Raw genomic sequence first — 18875 nt, forward strand, 5'->3', positions numbered from 1 at the left:
CTGACGTTGTTGTAGACATCCCTTATAGTCATGAAGATGTCTTGTTCTGACTGGCTTGGAGGCTGCAGCTCACACACACACACACACACACACACACACACACACACACACACACACACACACACACACACACACACACACACACACACACACACACACACACACACACACACACACACACACACACACACACACACACACGCGCAGTGGCCCCAGAGCAGAGCTGGTCTTCAGACACAGCAGTGTCAGTGTGAAGGCTTTCTCTCCATGAATAAGATATTTGTCTGCAGAGTTAATTAATCCACAGGGTCTGGGTGGAATCTGGAACAGCCCCGCAGAGGGAGGGGAACAAGTCCATGGAACAGTCATTCAGAGGGGGTTGGGGGACAGTTCCATGGAACAGCCATATTGCATCCCTCCCTTCCGCCCTCCTCTCTAACCTTTACTGTGAACTAACTCACCCTGGCTTGACAGCCAAACCGCCTCAAGATGCTGGCATGAGCTAATATAATGCTGTATGTGATTCAAAGCTAACAGTTTCTTTCTCGCCTCTCCTGCTTTGTCCCCACCTGCCCGCTTCATACACACCCTCAGCCACCAGCTGGGCTCAGCTGGAGGACGTGGCCTACCTGGAGGATCAGAGACACACTCCGCTGAGCATGTCCATGCACATGAACCGACAGAACACACACACCGGGGCAGGACGCGCTCAGACCGACCTCAGAGGTAAGACAGCAATGCTATAGCCCTTCAGAAGTGACATGTCCCAAATCATACCGTCGTGCACATAGGGCTCTGGTCAAAGGGCACAATATAGGTAACTGTCTAATCTGCAGATATAACAGACATGGACAGACACCTCTCTCCTCAGTCTAGATATAATACACATGGACAGACACCTCTCTCCTCAGTCTAGATATAACAGACATGGACAGACACCTCTCTCCTCAGTCTAGATATAATACACATGGACAGACACCTCTCTCCTCAGTCTAGATATAATACACATGGACAGACACCTCTCTCCTCAGTCTAGATATAATACACATGGACAGACACCTCTCTCCTCAGTCTAGATATAACAGACATGGACAGACACCTCTCTCCTCAGTCTAGATATAATACACATGGACAGACACCTCTCTCCTCAGTCTAGATATAATACACATGGACAGACACCTCTCTCCTCAGTCTAGATATAACAGACATGGACAGACACCTCTCTCCTCAGTCTAGATATAACAGACATGGACAGACACCTCTCTCCTCAGTCTAGATATAATACACATGGACAGACACCTCTCTCCTCAGTCTAGATATAACACACATGGGCAGACAACTCTCTCCTCAGTCTAGATATAACAGACATGGACAGACACCTCTCTCCTCAGTCTAGATATAATACACATGGACAGACACCTCTCTCCTCAGTCTAGATATAATACACATGGACAGACACCTCTCTCCTCAGTCTAGATATAATACACATGGACAGACACCTCTCTCCTCAGTCTAGATATAATACACATGGACAGACACCTCTCTCCTCAGTCTAGATATAACAGACATGGACAGACACCTCTCTCCTCAGTCTAGATATGATACACATGGACAGACACCTCTCTCCTCAGTCTAGATATAACACACATGGGCAGACAACTCTCTCCTCAGTCTAGATATAACAGACATGGACAGACACCTCTCTCATCAGTCTAGATATAATACACATGGACAGACACCTCTCTCCTCAGTCTAGATATAACACACATGGACAGACACCTCTCTCCTCAGTCTAGATATAATACACATGGACAGACACCTCTCTCCTCAGTCTAGATATAATACACATGGACAGACACCTCTCTCCTCAGTCTAGATATGATACACATGGACAGACACCTCTCTCCTCAGTCTAGATATAATACACATGGACAGACACCTCTCTCCTCAGTCTAGATATAACAGACATGGACAGACACCTCTCTCCTCAGTCTAGATATGATACACATGGACAGACACCTCTCTCCTCAGTCTAGATATAACACACATGGGCAGACAACTCTCTCCTCAGTCTAGATATAACAGACATGGACAGACACCTCTCTCCTCAGTCTAGATATAATACACATGGACAGACACCTCTCTCCTCAGTCTAGATATAATACACATGGACAGACACCTCTCTCCTCAGTCTAGATATAATACACATGGACAGACACCTCTCTCCTCAGTCTAGATATAATACACATGGACAGACACCTCTCTCCTCAGTCTAGATATAACAGACATGGACAGACACCTCTCTCCTCAGTCTAGATATAATACACATGGACAGACACCTCTCTCCTCAGTCTAGATATGATACACATGGACAGACACCTCTCTCCTCAGTCTAGATATAACAGACATGGACAGACACCTCTCTCATCAGTCTAGATATAACAGACATGGACAGACACCTCTCTCCTCAGTCTAGATATAATACACATGGACAGACACCTCTCTCCTCAGTCTAGATATAATACACATGGACAGACACCTCTCTCCTCAGTCTAGATATAATACACATGGACAGACACCTCTCTCCTCAGTCTAGATATAACAGACATGGACAGACACCTCTCTCATCAGTCTAGATATAACAGACATGGACAGACACCTCTCTCCTCAGTCTAGATATAATACACATGGACAGACACCTCTCTCCTCAGTCTAGATATAATACACATGGACAGACACCTCTCTCCTCAGTCTAGATATAATACACATGGACAGACACCTCTCTCCTCAGTCTAGATATAATACACATGGACAGACACCTCTCTCCTCAGTCTAGATATAATACACATGGACAGACACCTCTCTCCTCAGTCTAGATATAATACACATGGACAGACACCTCTCTCCTCAGTCTAGATATAATACACATGGACAGACACCTCTCTCCTCAGTCTAGATATAATACACATGGACAGACACCTCTCTCCTCAGTCTAGATATAATACACATGGACAGACACCTCTCTCCTCAGTCTAGATATAATACACATGGACAGACACCTCTCTCCTCAGTCTAGATATAATACACATGGACAGACATCTCTCTCCTCAGTCTAGATATAACAGACATGGACAGACACCTCTCTCCTCAGTCTAGATATAATACACATGGACAGACACCTCTCTCCTCAGTCTAGATATAACAGACATGGACAGACACCTCTCTCATCAGTCTAGATATAACAGACATGGACAGACACCTCTCTCCTCAGTCTAGATATAATACACATGGACAGACACCTCTCTCCTCAGTCTAGATATAATACACATGGACAGACACCTCTCTCCTCAGTCTAGATATAATACACATGGACAGACACCTCTCTCCTCAGTCTAGATATAACAGACATGGACAGACACCTCTCTCATCAGTCTAGATATAACAGACATGGACAGACACCTCTCTCCTCAGTCTAGATATAATACACATGGACAGACACCTCTCTCCTCAGTCTAGATATAATACACATGGACAGACACCTCTCTCCTCAGTCTAGATATAATACACATGGACAGACACCTCTCTCCTCAGTCTAGATATAATACACATGGACAGACACCTCTCTCCTCAGTCTAGATATAATACACATGGACAGACACCTCTCTCCTCAGTCTAGATATAATACACATGGACAGACACCTCTCTCCTCAGTCTAGATATAATACACATGGACAGACACCTCTCTCCTCAGTCTAGATATAATACACATGGACAGACACCTCTCTCCTCAGTCTAGATATAATACACATGGACAGACACCTCTCTCCTCAGTCTAGATATAATACACATGGACAGACACCTCTCTCCTCAGTCTAGATATAATACACATGGACAGACACCTCTCTCCTCAGTCTAGATGTAATACACATGGACAGACACCTCTCTCCTCAGTCTAGATATAACAGACATGGACAGACACCTCTCTCCTCAGTCTAGATATAATACACATGGACAGACACCTCTCTCCTCAGTCTAGATATAATACACATGGACAGACACCTCTCTCCTCAGTCTAGATATAATACACATGGACAGACACCTCTCTCCTCAGTCTAGATATAATACACATGGACAGACACCTCTCTCCTCAGTCTAGATATAATACACATGGACAGACACCTCTCTCCTCAGTCTAGATATAACAGACATGGACAGACACCTCTCTCATCAGTCTAGATATGATACACATGGACAGACACCTCTCTCCTCAGTTTAGATATAATACACATGGACAGACACCTCTCCCCTCAGTCTAGATATAATACACATGGACAGACACCTCTCTCCTCAGTCTAGATATAATACACATGGACAGACACCTCTCTCCTCAGTCTAGATATAATACACATGGACAGACACCTCTCTCCTCAGTCTAGATATAATACACATGGACAGACACCTCTCTCCTCAGTCTAGATATAACAGACATGGACAGACACCTCTCTCCTCAGTCTAGATATAACAGACATGGACAGACACCTCTCTCCTCAGTCTAGATATAATACACATGGACAGACACCTCTCTCCTCAGTCTAGATATAACAGACATGGACAGACACCTCTCTCCTCAGTCTAGATATAATACACATGGACAGACACCTCTCTCCTCAGTGAGTCCTCTGTCATCATGACATGGTCTGCATCCCAAATTTTACCCTATTCCCTATATACCTGGATCAGGTAGCTTGGGCTCCTTACTTCTCACAGAGAGCTAGAGAGAGAGAGGGAGAGAGTGGAGGGACAGAGAGAGTGAGTGTGGGGGAGGAAGGGAAAGAGTGTGGGGGAAGGAGGGAGAGAGAATGGGAGAGAGAACAAATTGTCTGCCACAAAAGTAGGAATGGTCACGACATTGCTTATTTACTATAGAGGGTTGTTGTGCTAGTCAGATGGTAACCAGATGCTGAAGCGTCCTCCTGCATTATACTAGAGGGTTGTTGTGCTAGTCAGATGGTAACCAGATGCTGAAGTGTCCTCCTGCATTATACTAGAGGGTTGTTGTGCTAGTCAGATGGTAACCAGATGCTGAAGTGTCCTCCTGCATTATTCTAGAGGGTTGTTGTGCTAGTCAGATGGTAACCAGATGCTGAAGCGTCCTCCTGCACTATACTAGAGGGTTGTTGTGCAGTCACATGGTAACCAGATGCTGAAGCATCCTCCTGCACTATACTAGAAGGTTGTTGTACTAGTCAGATGGTAACCAGATGCTGAAGTGTCCTCCTGCATTATACTAGAGGGTTGTTGTGCTAGTCAGATGGTAACCAGATGCTGAAGTGTCCTCCTGCACTATACTAGAGGGTTGTTGTGCAGTCACATGGTAACCAGATGCTGAAGCGTCCTCCTGCATTATACTAGAGGGTTGTTGTGCTAGTCAGATGGTAACCAGATGCTGAAGTGTCCTCCTGCATGATACTAGAGGGTTGTTGTGCAGTCACATTTACATTTACATTTAAGTCATTTAGCAGACGCTCTTATCCAGAGCGACTTACAAATTGGTGCATTCACCTTATGATATCCAGTGGAACAACCACTTTACAATAGTGCATCTAAATCTTTTAAGGGGGGGGGGGGGGGGTTAGAAGGATTACTTTATCCTATCCTAGGTATTCCTTAAAGCGGTGGGGTTTCAGGTGTCTCCGGAAGGTGGTGATTGACTCCGCTGACCTGGCGTCGTGAGGGAGTTTGTTCCACCATTGGGGTGCCAGAGCAGCGAACAGTTTTGACTGGGCTGAGCGGGAACTGTACTTCCTCAGAGGTAGGGAGGCGAGCAGGCCAGAGGTGGATGAACGCAGTGCCCTTGTTTGGGTGTAGGGCCTGATCAGAGCCTGAAGGTACGGAGGTGCCGTTCCCCTCACAGCTCCGTAGGCAAGCACCATGGTCTTGTAGCGGATGCGAGCTTCAACTGGAAGCCAGTGGAGAGAGCGGAGGAGCGGGGTGACGTGAGAGAACTTGGGAAGGTTGAACACCAGACGGGCTGCGGCGTTCTGGATGAGTTGTAGGGGTTTAATGGCACAGGCAGGGAGCCCAGCCAACAGCGAGTTGCAGTAATCCAGACGGGAGATGACAAGTGCCTGAATTAGGACCTGCACCGCTTCCTGTGTGAGGCAGGGTCGTACTCTGCGAATGTTGTAGAGCATGAACCTACAGGAACGGGTCACCGCCTTGATGTTAGTTGAGAATGACAGGGTGTTGTCCAGGATCACGCCAAGGTTCTTAGCACTCTGGGAGGAGGACACAATGGAGTTGTCAACCGTGATGGCGAGATCATGGAACGGGCAGTCATTCCCCGGGAGGAAGAGCAGCTCCGTCTTGCCGAGGTTCAGCTTGAGGTGGTGATCCGTCATCCACACTGATATGTCTGCCAGACATGCAGAGATGCGATTCGCCACCTGGTTATCAGAAGGGGGAAAGGAGAAGATTAATTGTGTGTCGTCTGCATAGCAATGATAGGAGAGACCATGTGAGGATATGACAGAGCCAAGTGACTTGGTGTATAGCGAGAATAGGAGAGGGCCTAGAACAGAGCCCTGGGGGACACCAGTGGTGAGAGCACGTGGTGCGGAGACAGATTCTCGCCACGCCACCTGGTAGGAGCGACCTGTCAGGTAGGACGCAATCCAAGCGTGGGCCGCGCCGGAGATGCCCAACTCGGAGAGGGTGGAGAGGAGGATCTGATGGTTCACAGTATCAAAGGCAGCCGATAGGTCTAGAAGGATGAGAGCAGAGGAGAGAGAGTTAGCTTTAGCAGTGCGGAGCGCCTCCGTGACACAGAGAAGAGCAGTCTCAGTTGAATGACTAGTCTTGAAACCTGACTGATTTGGATCAAGAAGGTCATTCTGAGAGAGATAGCAGGAGAGCTGGCCAAGGACGGCACGTTCAAGAGTTTTGGAGAGAAAAGAAAGAAGGGATACTGGTCTGTAGTTGTTGACATCGGAGGGATCGAGTGTAGGTTTTTTCAGAAGGGGTGCAACTCTCGCTCTCTTGAAGACGGAAGGGACGTAGCCAGCGGTCAAGGATGAGTTGATGAGCGAGGTGAGGTAAGGGAGGAGGTCTCCGGAAATGGTCTGGAGAAGAGAGGAGGGGATAGGGTCAAGCGGGCAGGTTGTTGAGCGGCCGGCCGTCACAAGACGCGAGATTTCATCTGGAGAGAGAGGGGAGAAAGAGGTCAAAGCACAGGGTAGGGCAGTGTGAGCAGAACCAGCGGTGTCGTTTGACTTAGCAAACGAGGATCGGATGTCGTCGACCTTCTTTTCATAATGGTTGATGAAGTCATCCGCAGAGAGGGAGGAGGGGGGGGAGGGGGAGGAGGATTCAGGAGGGAGGAGAAGGTGGCAAAGAGCTTCCTAGGGTTAGAGGCAGATGCTTGGAATTTAGAGTGGTAGAAAGTGGCTTTAGCAGCAGAGACAGAAGAGGAAAATGTAGAGAGGAGGGAGTGAAAGGATGCCAGGTCCGCAGGGAGGCGAGTTTTCCTCCATTTCCGCTCGGCTTCCCGGAGCCCTGTTCTGTGAGCTCGCAATGAGTCGTCGAGCCACGGAGCAGGAGGGGAGGACCGAGCCGGCCTGGAGGATAGGGGACATAGAGAGTCAAAGGATGCAGAAAGGGAGGAGAGGAGGGTTGAGGAGGCAGAATCAGGAGATAGGTTGGAGAAGGTTTGAGCAGAGGGAAGAGATGATAGGATGGAAGAGGAGAGAGTAGCGGGGGAGAGAGAGCGAAGGTTGGGACGGCGCGATACCATCCGAGTAGGGGCAGAGTGGGAAGTGTTGGATGAGAGCGAGAGGGAAAAGGATACAAGGTAGTGGTCGGAGACTTGGAGGGGAGTTGCAATGAGATTAGTGGAAGAACAGCATCTAGTAAAGATGAGGTCAAGCGTATTGCCTGCCTTGTGAGTAGGGGGGGAAGGTGAGAGGGTGAGGTCAAAAGAGGAGAGGAGTGGAAAGAAGGAGGCAGAGAAATGAGTCAAAGGTGGACGTGGGGAGGTTAAAGTCACCCAGAACTGTGAGAGGTGAGCCATCCTCAGGAAAGGAACTTATCAAGGCGTCAAGCTCATTGATGAACTCTCCAAGGGAACCTGGAGGGCGATAAATGATAAGGATATTAAGCTTGAAAGGGCTGGTAACTGTGACAGCATGTAATTCAAAGGAGGCGATAGACAGATGGGTCAGGGGAGAAAGAGAGAATGTCCACTTGGGAGAGATGAGGATCCCAGTGCCACCACCCCGCTGACCAGAAGCTCTCGGGGTGTGCGAGAACACGTGGGCAGACAAGGAAAGAGCAGTAGGAGTAGCAGTGTTATCTGTGGTAATCCATGTTTCCGTCAGTGCCAAGAAGTCGAGGGACTGGAGGGAAGCATAGACTGAGATGAACTCTGCCTTGTTGGCCGCAGATCGGCAGTTCCAGAGGCTGCCGGAGACCTGGAACTCCACGTGGGTCGTGCGCGCTGGGACCACCAGGTTAGAGTGGCAGCGGCCACGCGGTGTGAAGCGTTTGTATGGTCTGTGCAGAGAGGAGAGAACAGGGATAGACAGACACATAGTTGACAGGCTACAGAAGAGGCTACGCTAATGCAAAGGAGATTGGAATGACACGTGGACTACACGTCTCGAATGTTCAGAAAGTTAAGCTTACGTTGCAAAAATCTTATTGACTAAAATGATTAAAATGATACAGTACTGCTGGCTGGTGAAGTAGGCTAGCTAGCAGTGGCTGCGTTGTTGACTTTGTTTGAAAGTGTAGCTGGCTAGGTAACCTCGATAACTGGCTAGGTAACCTCGATAACCTCGATAATTACTCTAAACTACACAATTATCTTAGATACAAAGACAGCAAAGACAACTATGTATCTAGCTAACACTACACTAATCAAATCGTTCCGTTGTAATGTATTATTAGTTTCTACAGTGCTGCTAGTCGGTAGAGGTTGACTAGCTAGCTAGCAGTTGTTGACTAGGTAGGAGAACGGTGGCGCGGCGACGAAAATAGCTGGCTAGCTAACCTCGATAATTACTCTAAACTACACAATTATCTTAGATACAAAGACAGCAAAGACAACTATGTAGCTAACTAACACTACACTAATCAAATCGTTCCGTTGTAATGTATTAGTTTCTACAGTGCTGCTAGTCGGTAGAAGTTGACTAGCTAGCTAGCAGTTGTTGACTAGGTAGGAGAACGGTGGCGCGGCGCGGCGGACGAAAATAGCTGGCTAGCTAACCTCGATAATTACTCTAAACTACACAATTATCTTAGATGCAAAGACAGCAAAGACAACTATGTAGCTAGCTAACACTACACTAATCAAGTCGTTCCGTTGTAATGTAATAGTTTCTACAGTGCTGCTATTCGGTAGAAGTTGGCTAGCTGGCTAGCTAGCAGTGTTGACTACGTTAGAAGGACGAAAATAGCTGGCTAGCTAACCTCAATAATTACTCTAAACTACACAATTATCTTTGATACAAAGACGGTTATGTAGCTAGCTAAGAAAAATTGCTCAGATCAAACAAATCAAACCGTTGTACTGTAATGAAATGTAATATTGCCTGTGGAGCGAAGCGAAGTGTGACTACTCGCTCCAACCCGGAAGTGGAATCAGTCACATGGTAACCAGATGCTGAAGCGTCCTCCTGCACTATACTAGAAGGTTGTTGTGCTAGTCACATGGTAACCAGATGCTGAAGTGTCCTCCTGCATTATACTAGAAGGTTGTTGTGCTAGTCAGATGGTAACCAGATGCTGAAGTGTCCTCCTGCACTATACTAGAGTGTTGTTGTGCTAGTCAGATGGTAACCAGATGCTGAAGTGTCCTCCTGCATTATACTAGAGGGTTGTTGTGCTAGTCAGATGGTAACCAGATGCTGAAGTGTCCTCCTGCATGATACTAGAGGGTTGTTGTGCTAGTCAGATGGTAACCAGATGCTGAAGTGTCCTCCTGCACTATACTAGAGGGTTGTTGTGCTAGTCAGATGGTAACCAGATGCTGAAGTGTCCTCCTGCATTATTCTAGAGGGTTGTTGTGCTAGTCAGATGGTAACCAGATGCTGAAGTGTCCTCCTGCATTATACTAGAAGGTTGTTGTGCTAGTCAGATGGTAACCAGATGCTGAAGCGTCCTCCTGCATTATACTAGAGGGTTGTTGTGCAGTCAGATGGTAACCAGATGCTGAAGCGTCCTCCTGCATTATACTAGAAGGTTGTTGTGCTAGTCAGATGGTAACCAGATGCTGAAGCGTCCTCCTGCACTATACTAGAGGGTTGTTGTGCTAGTCAGATGGTAACCAGATGCTGAAGTGTCCTCCTGCATTATACTAGAGGGTTGTTGTGCTAGTCAGATGGTAACCAGATGCTGAAGCGTCCTCCTGCATTATACTAGAGGGTTGTTGTGCTTGTCAGATGGTAACCAGATGCTGAAGCGTCCTCCTGCATTATACTAGATGGTTGTTGTGCTAGTCAGATGGTAACCAGATGCTGAAGTGTCCTCCTGCATTATACTAGAGGGCTGTTGTGCTAGTCAGATGGTAACCAGATGCTGAAGTGTCCTCCTGCATTATACCAGAGGGTTGTTGTGCTAGTCAGATGGTAACCAGATGCTGAAGTGTCCTCCTGCACTATACTAGAGGGTTGTTGTGCTAGTCAGATGGTAGCCAAATGCTGAAGTGTCCTCCTGCATTATACTAGAGGGTTGTTGTGCTAGTCAGATGGTAACCAGATGCTGAAGTGTCCTCCTGCACTATACTAGAGGGCTGTTGTGCTAGTCAGATGGTAACCAGATGCGGAAGTGTCCTCCTGCATTATACTAGAGGGTTGTTGTGCTAGTCAGATGGTAACCAGATGCCGAAGTGTCCTCCTGCATTATACTAGAGGGTTGTTGTGCTAGTCAGATGGTAACCAGATGCTGAAGCGTCCTCCTGCATTATACTAGAGGGTTGTTGTGCTAGTCAGATGGTAACCAGATGCTGAAGCGTCCTCCTGCATTATACTAGAGGGTTGTTGTGCTAGTCAGATGGTAACCAGATGCTGAAGTGTCCTCCTGCATTATACTAGAGGGTTGTTGTGCTAGTCAGATGGTAACCAGATGCTGAAGCGTCCTCCTGCATTATACTAGAGGGTTGTTGTGCTAGTCAGATGGTAACCAGATGCTGAAGCGTCCTCCTGCATTATACTAGAGGGTTGTTGTGCTAGTCAGATGGTAACCAGATGCTGAAGCGTCCTCCTGCATTATACTAGAGGGTTGTTGTGCTAGTCAGATGGTAACCAGATGCTGAAGCGTCCTCCTGCATTATACTAGAGGGTTGTTGTGCAGTCACATGGTAACCAGATGCTGAAGCGTCCTCCTGCACTATACTAGAAGGTTGTTGTGCTAGTCAGATGGTAACCAGATGCTGAAGTGTCCTCCTGCATTATACTAGAGGGTTGTTGTGCTAGTCAGATGGTAACCAGATGCTGAAGTGTCCTCCTGCATTATACTAGAGGGTTGTTGTGCTAGTCAGATGGTAACCAGATGCTGAAGCGTCCTCCTGCATTATACTAGAGGGTTGTTGTGCTAGTCAGATGGTAACCAGATGCTGAAGCGTCCTCCTGCATTATACTAGAGGGTTGTTGTGCTAGTCAGATGGTAACCAGATGCTGAAGTGTCCTCCTGCACTATACTAGAGGGTTGTTGTGCTAGTCAGATGGTAACCAGATGCTGAAGCGTCCTCCTGCACTATACTAGAGGGTTGTTGTGCTGTCACATGGTAACCAGATGCTGAAGCGTCCTCCTGCACTATACTAGAAGGTTGTTGTGCTAGTCAGATGGTAACCAGATGCTGAAGTGTCCTCCTGCACTATACTAGAGGGTTGTTGTGCTGTCACATGGTAACCAGATGCTGAAGCGTCCTCCTGCACTATACTAGAGGGTTGTTGTGCTAGTCAGATGGTAACCAGATGCTGAAGTGTCCTCCTGCACTATACTAGAAGGTTGTTGTGCTAGTCAGATGGTAACCAGATGCTGAAGTGTCCTCCTGCATTATACTAGAGGGTTGTTGTGCTAGTCAGATGGTAACCAGATGCTGAAGTGTCCTCCTGCATTATACTAGAGGGTTGTTGTGCTAGTCAGATGGTAACCAGATGCTGAAGCGTCCTCCTGCACTATACTAGAGGGTTGTTGTGCAGTCACATGGTAACCAGATGCTGAAGCGTCCTCCTGCATTATACTAGAGGGTTGTTGTGCTAGTCAGATGGTAACCAGATGCTGAAGTGTCCTCCTGCACTATACTAGAGGGTTGTTGTGCTAGTCAGATGGTAACCAGATGCTGAAGTGTCCTCCTGCACTATACTAGAGGGTTGTTGTGCTAGTCAGATGGTAACCAGATGCTGAAGCGTCCTCCTGCACTATACTAGAGGGTTGTTGTGCAGTCACATGGTAACCAGATGCTGAAGCGTCCTCCTGCATTATACTAGAGGGTTGTTGTGCCAGTCAGATGGTAACCAGATGCTGAAGTGTCCTCCTGCATTATACTAGAGGGTTGTTGTGCTAGTCAGATGGTAACCAGATGCTGAAGTGTCCTCCTGCATTATACTAGAGGGTTGTTGTGCTTGTCAGATGGTAACCAGATGCTGAAGTGTCCTCCTGCATTATACTAGAGGGTTGTTGTGCTAGTCAGATGGTAACCAGATGCTGAAGTGTCCTCCTGCATTATACTAGAGGGTTGTTGTGCTAGTCAGATGGTAACCAGATGCTGAAGTGTCCTCCTGCACTATACTAGAGGGTTGTTGTGCTAGTCAGATGGTAACCAGATGCTGAAGTGTCCTCCTGCATTATACTAGAGGGTTGTTGTGCTAGTCACATGGTAACCAGATGCTGAAGCGTCCTCCTGCACAATACTAGAGGGTTGTTGTGCTAGTCAGATGGTAACCAGATGCTGAAGTGTCCTCCTGCACAATACTAGAGGGTTGTTGTGCTAGTCAGATGGTAACCAGATGCTGAAGCGTCCTCCTGCACTATACTAGAGGGTTGTTGTGCTAGTCAGATGGTAACCAGATGCTGAAGTGTCCTCCTGCATTATACTAGAGGGTTGTTGTGCTAGTCACATGGTAACCAGATGCTGAAGCGTCCTCCTGCATTATACTAGAGGGTTGTTGTGCTAGTCAGATGGTAACCAGATGCTGAAGCGTCCTCCTGCACTATACTAGAGGGTTGTTGTGCTAGTCAGATGGTAACCAGATGCTGAAGCGTCCTCCTGCATTATACTAGAGGGTTGTTGTGCTAGTCAGATGGTAACCAGATGCTGAAGTGTCCTCCTGCATTATACTAGAGGGTTGTTGTGCTAGTCAGATGGTAACCAGATGCTGAAGTGTCCTCCTGCATGATACTAGAGGGTTGTTGTGCTAGTCAGATGGTAACCAGATGCTGAAGTGTCCTCCTGCATGATACTAGAGGGTTGTTGTGCTAGTCAGATGGTAACCAGATGCTGAAGTGTCCTCCTGCACTATACTAGAGGGTTGTTGTGCTAGTCAGATGGTAACCAGATGCTGAAGTGTCCTCCTGCACTATACTAGAGGGTTGTTGTGCTAGTCAGATGGTAACCAGATGCTGAAGCGTCCTCCTGCACTATACTAGAGGGTTGTTGTGCAGTCACATGGTAACCAGATGCTGAAGCGTCCTCCTGCATTATACTAGAGGGTTGTTGTGCCAGTCAGATGGTAACCAGATGCTGAAGTGTCCTCCTGCATTATACTAGAGGGTTGTTGTGCTAGTCAGATGGTAACCAGATGCTGAAGTGTCCTCCTGCATTATACTAGAGGGTTGTTGTGCTTGTCAGATGGTAACCAGATGCTGAAGTGTCCTCCTGCATTATACTAGAGGGTTGTTGTGCTAGTCAGATGGTAACCAGATGCTGAAGTGTCCTCCTGCATTATACTAGAGGGTTGTTGTGCTAGTCAGATGGTAACCAGATGCTGAAGTGTCCTCCTGCACTATACTAGAGGGTTGTTGTGCTAGTCAGATGGTAACCAGATGCTGAAGTGTCCTCCTGCATTATACTAGAGGGTTGTTGTGCTAGTCACATGGTAACCAGATGCTGAAGCGTCCTCCTGCACAATACTAGAGGGTTGTTGTGCTAGTCAGATGGTAACCAGATGCTGAAGTGTCCTCCTGCACAATACTAGAGGGTTGTTGTGCTAGTCAGATGGTAACCAGATGCTGAAGCGTCCTCCTGCACTATACTAGAGGGTTGTTGTGCTAGTCAGATGGTAACCAGATGCTGAAGTGTCCTCCTGCATTATACTAGAGGGTTGTTGTGCTAGTCACATGGTAACCAGATGCTGAAGCGTCCTCCTGCATTATACTAGAGGGTTGTTGTGCTAGTCAGATGGTAACCAGATGCTGAAGCGTCCTCCTGCACTATACTAGAGGGTTGTTGTGCTAGTCAGATGGTAACCAGATGCTGAAGCGTCCTCCTGCATTATACTAGAGGGTTGTTGTGCTAGTCAGATGGTAACCAGATGCTGAATTGTCCTCCTGCATTATACTAGAGGGTTGTTGTGCTAGTCAGATGGTAACCAGATGCTGAAGTGTCCTCCTGCATGATACTAGAGGGTTGTTGTGCTAGTCAGATGGTAACCAGATGCTGAAGTGTCCTCCTGCATGATACTAGAGGGTTGTTGTGCTAGTCAGATGGTAACCAGATGCTGAAGTGTCCTCCTGCATGATACTAGAGGGTTGTTGTGCTAGTCAGATGGTAACCAGATGCTGAAGTGTCCTCCTGCATGATACTAGAGGGTTGTTGTGCTAGTCAGATGGTAACCAGATGCTGAAGCGTCCTCCTGCACTATTCTAGAGGGTTGTTGTGCTGTTCAGATGGTAACCAGACGCTTCACTTCTTTAGTTTAATGTTGTTTGATGCTGTCAGGGAAATCAAGGGACTAGCTCACGGATCCCAAATGTCACCCTATTTAGTGCACTACTTTTGACCAGGGCCCTAGATAGGTAATAGTGTCATTTGGGAATCAACTGAGGTAGCTTAGCTAGAGGTGTTGATAAACCTGGTGGTACAGGCAGGTTCACTTTCTTAGATTGACACCCACTCATTTTAGACACACACACACATGCACACAAACTCACACTCACTCAACATTCACACAAGCATGCACACAAACACACACACTCACACATAACACTCACACACACACTGGCACTCAAACACACACTAACTCAACATTCACATACACTAACACACACACGTGCATGCAGGCAGACACACACTCACACATGCACACGGTGTGGAGTAGATACCCTGGCACTTCATATGGAGCAGACTGAAGTACCACTCGTCCTCTCCTCCACTCCCTCCATCCTTTCATCCTCCCCTGCTCTGAGTCATCCTCACCTGGTGAATAATTCAACTGTCTGAGTGAGCCTCTCCGTCTGACTAGGCAGGGTGGAGGAGAGGAAACAGAATGATACCTCTGTCTGACTAGTCAGGGGGGAGGAGAGGAAACAGAATGATACCTCTCCGTCTGACTAGTCAGGGTGGAGGAGAGGAAACAGAGTGATACCTCTCTGTCTGACTAGTCAGGGTGGAGGAGAGGAAACAGAATGATACCTCTCCGTCTGACTAGTCAGGGGGGAGGAGAGGAAACAGAATGATACCTCTCCGTCTGACTAGGCAGGGTGGAGGAGAGGAAACAGAATGATACCTCTCTGTCTGACTAGTCAGGGTGGAGGAGAGGAAACAGAATGATACCGCTGTCTGACTAGTCAGGGGGGAGGAGAGGAAACAGAATGATACCTCTCTGTCTGACTAGTCAGGGTGGAGGAGAGGAAACAGAATGATACCTCTCTGTCTGACTAGTCAGGGGGGAGGAGAGGAAACAGAATGATACCTCTCTGTCTGACTAGTCAGGGTGGAGGAGAGGAAACAGAATGATACCTCTCTGTCTGTGTCACGATCGTCATATGGTGGAAGAGAGGAGGACCAAAGCGCAGCATGGTTAGAATACATTCTTCTCGTTTAATGACACGAAACGAAGAACACTTTACAAACTAAACAAAACAACACACCGACGAACAACAAAAGCTATACTACGACAAGTGCAGACACAGGCAACTTACGTAATGACATAGACAATAACCCACAAACTACCCAATGAATATGGCTGCCTAAATATGGTTCCCAATCAGAGACAACGATAGACAGCTGTCTCTAATTGAGAACCAATCTAGGCAACCATAGACATACATACACCTAGACCAGACACTGCCCCATAAACATACAAAGGAGAGGAAACAGAGTGATACTTAGGCCTATACTTACAGCCTTGCCTGAACAGGGAATGATACAGCACCATCTACAGAAGACCCCACAGACACAATCCTAGCCTGGAAACAGTCCCTGCTCCCACCTTACTGCTCACAGCCTTGCAGCCATGTTTCTAGGATTTTATCACCTTACAGCAGGCCAACAGAGGCTCTATGACTTCGCTAATAGGCCTAATGCTTAATGGTCTCTGCCATAGACAACTGCTAGTGCTGAGTAGTATCTTGGTGATTACAGTAGGAGAGGAGAGAGCTGTACTGGTGAAGTATCTTGGTGATTACAGTAGGAGAAGAGAGAGCTGTACTGGTGAAGTATCTTGGTGATTACAGTGGGAGAGGAGAGAGCTGTACTGGTGAAGTATATTGGTGATTACAGTAGGAGAGGAGACAGCTGTGCTGGTGAAGTATCTTGGTGATTACAGTAGGAGAGGAGAGAGCTGTACTGGTGTAGTATCTTGGTGATTACAGTGGGAGAGGAGAGAGCTGTGCTGGTGAAGTATCTTGGTGATTACAGTAGGAGAGGAGAGAGCTGTACTGGTGAAGTATCTTGGTGATTACAGTGGGAGAGGAGAGAGCTGTACTGGTGAAGTATATTGGTGATTACAGTAGGAGAGGAGAGAGCTGTACTGGTGAAGTATCTTGGTGATTACAGTAGGAGAAGAGAGAGCTGTACTGGTGTAGTATCTTGGTGATTACAGTAGGAGAAGAGAGAGCTGTACTGGTGAAGTATCTTGGTGATTACAGTAGGAGAGGAGAGAGCTGTACTGGTGAAGTATCTTGGTGATTACAGTGGGAGAGGAGAGAGCTGTACTGGTGTAGTATCTTGGTGATTACAGTGGGAGAGGAGAGAGCTGTACTGGTGAAGTATCTTGGTGATTACAGTAGGAGAGGAGAGAGCTGTACTGGTGAAGTATCTTGGTGATTACAGTGGGAGAGGAGAGAGCTGTACTGGTGAAGTATCTTGGTGATTACAGTGGGAGAGGAGAGAGCTTGTGCATTTAGTCACTTGTTATTGAGATTAGCATCACTTAATGCCCGGTATTTATTGACATCCTTATGTAAAAGCTATTTGTGTGTGTCTCTGTGCGTGTGTGTGTCTGTTTCTCTGTCTTTGTGTGTCTGTTTCTCTGTCTTTGTGTGTCTATGTCTCTGTCTCTGTGTGTCTGTGTGTACGTGTATCTGTCTCTATTTCTGTCTGTGTCTCTGTGTGTCTGTGTGTCTGTGTGTATGTGTCTCTGTCTCTGTGTGTCTGTTTCTCTGTCTTTGTGTGTCTATGCCTCTGTCTCTGTGTGTCTGTTTCTCTGTCTTTGTGTGTCTATGTCTCTGTCTCTGTGTGTCTGTTTCTCTGTCTTTGTGTGTCTATGTCTCTGTCTCTGTGTGTCTGTGTGTACGTGTATCTGTCTCTATTTCTGTCTGTGTCTCTGTGTCTGTGTGTCTGTGTCTCTGTGTCTCTTTCTCTGTATATTTCTGTCTCTGTGTGTCTGTGTGTCTCTGTGTCTCCGTGTATCTGTCTCTGTTTCTGTGTGTCTGTGTCTCTCTGTGTCTCTGTGTGTATCTGTCTCTGTCTCTATGTGTCTGTGTCTCTGTGTGTCTGTCTTTGTGTGTCTGTTTGTTGTCTGTTTTTATTTGAGGTGATTTAGCTCAATTCAATTCTCTCCCTCTCTCCTCTTGCGGCTGTTTCCCGCACACAACAAGCCTCGCCCCCTGTCACTCAAGTAGCTCAGATCCTCCTCCCCGCTGTTAGATTCACTATAAGCTCGCATGTTGTTCTGTTAGGTCAAATGTAATCAACAGATTGTTCCAAACAAGAACAATGCTGCTTTCCAATTTGCTTCTTAATATAAATTATTATATTTATATGATTCCAACAGTTTACTCAAGTGTTTTTATGTACACTCAGGGACCAGTTTATTAGGTACACCCATCTGGTACCGGGTCGGACCACCTTTGCCTCCAGAACAGCCTGAATTCTACGGGGCATTGAAACGTTGCTCAGTTGGTATTAAGGGACCTAACGTGTGCCAGGAAAACATTCCTCACACCATTACACCACTGCCACCAACCTGTACTGTTGACACCAGGCAGGATGGGGCCATGGACTCCTGCTGCTTACACTAAATCCTGACTGCCATCAGCATGACGCAACAAGACCGGGATTCATCGAATCAGGCAATGTTTTTCCACTCCTCACTTGTCCATTGTTGGTGATCGCGTGCCCACTGGAGCTGCTTCTTCTTGTTTTTAGCTGATAGGAGCGGAACCTGGTGTGATTGTCTGCTGCAATAGACCATCCGTGACAAGCACCAACGAGTTGTGCGTTCTGAGATGCTGTTCTGCACACCACTGTCATACTGTGCCGTTATTTGCCTGTTTGTGGCCCGGCTGTTAGTTTGCACGATTCTTGCCATTCTCCTTCCACCTGTCATCAACTAGCTGTTTTTGTCCACAGGACTGCTGCTGACTGGATGTGTTTTGTTTGTTGCACCATTCTCTGTAAACCCTACACACTGTCGTGCATGAAAAGCCCA

The 18875-nt window shown here is 47.2% G+C and overlaps 1 protein-coding gene across 1 annotated transcript in view; it reads left to right on the forward strand.

Moving 5' to 3' along the window:
• LOC120039728 (protein TANC2-like) overlaps positions 1–18875 on the forward strand; it is a gene marked incomplete at its 5' end in the record, with an annotated part of 221089 nt that overhangs the window by 12857 nt on the left and 189357 nt on the right. Inside the window, one exon of the mRNA XM_038985132.1 lies at positions 595–726. Coding sequence (XP_038841060.1) covers positions 595–726 — 132 coding nt within the window. The remainder of the gene's footprint in view (positions 1–594; positions 727–18875) is intronic.

The sequence above is a fragment of the Salvelinus namaycush genome, unplaced genomic scaffold (genome assembly GCF_016432855.1).
Source record: "Salvelinus namaycush isolate Seneca unplaced genomic scaffold, SaNama_1.0 Scaffold296, whole genome shotgun sequence".
NCBI lineage: Eukaryota > Metazoa > Chordata > Actinopteri > Salmoniformes > Salmonidae > Salvelinus > Salvelinus namaycush.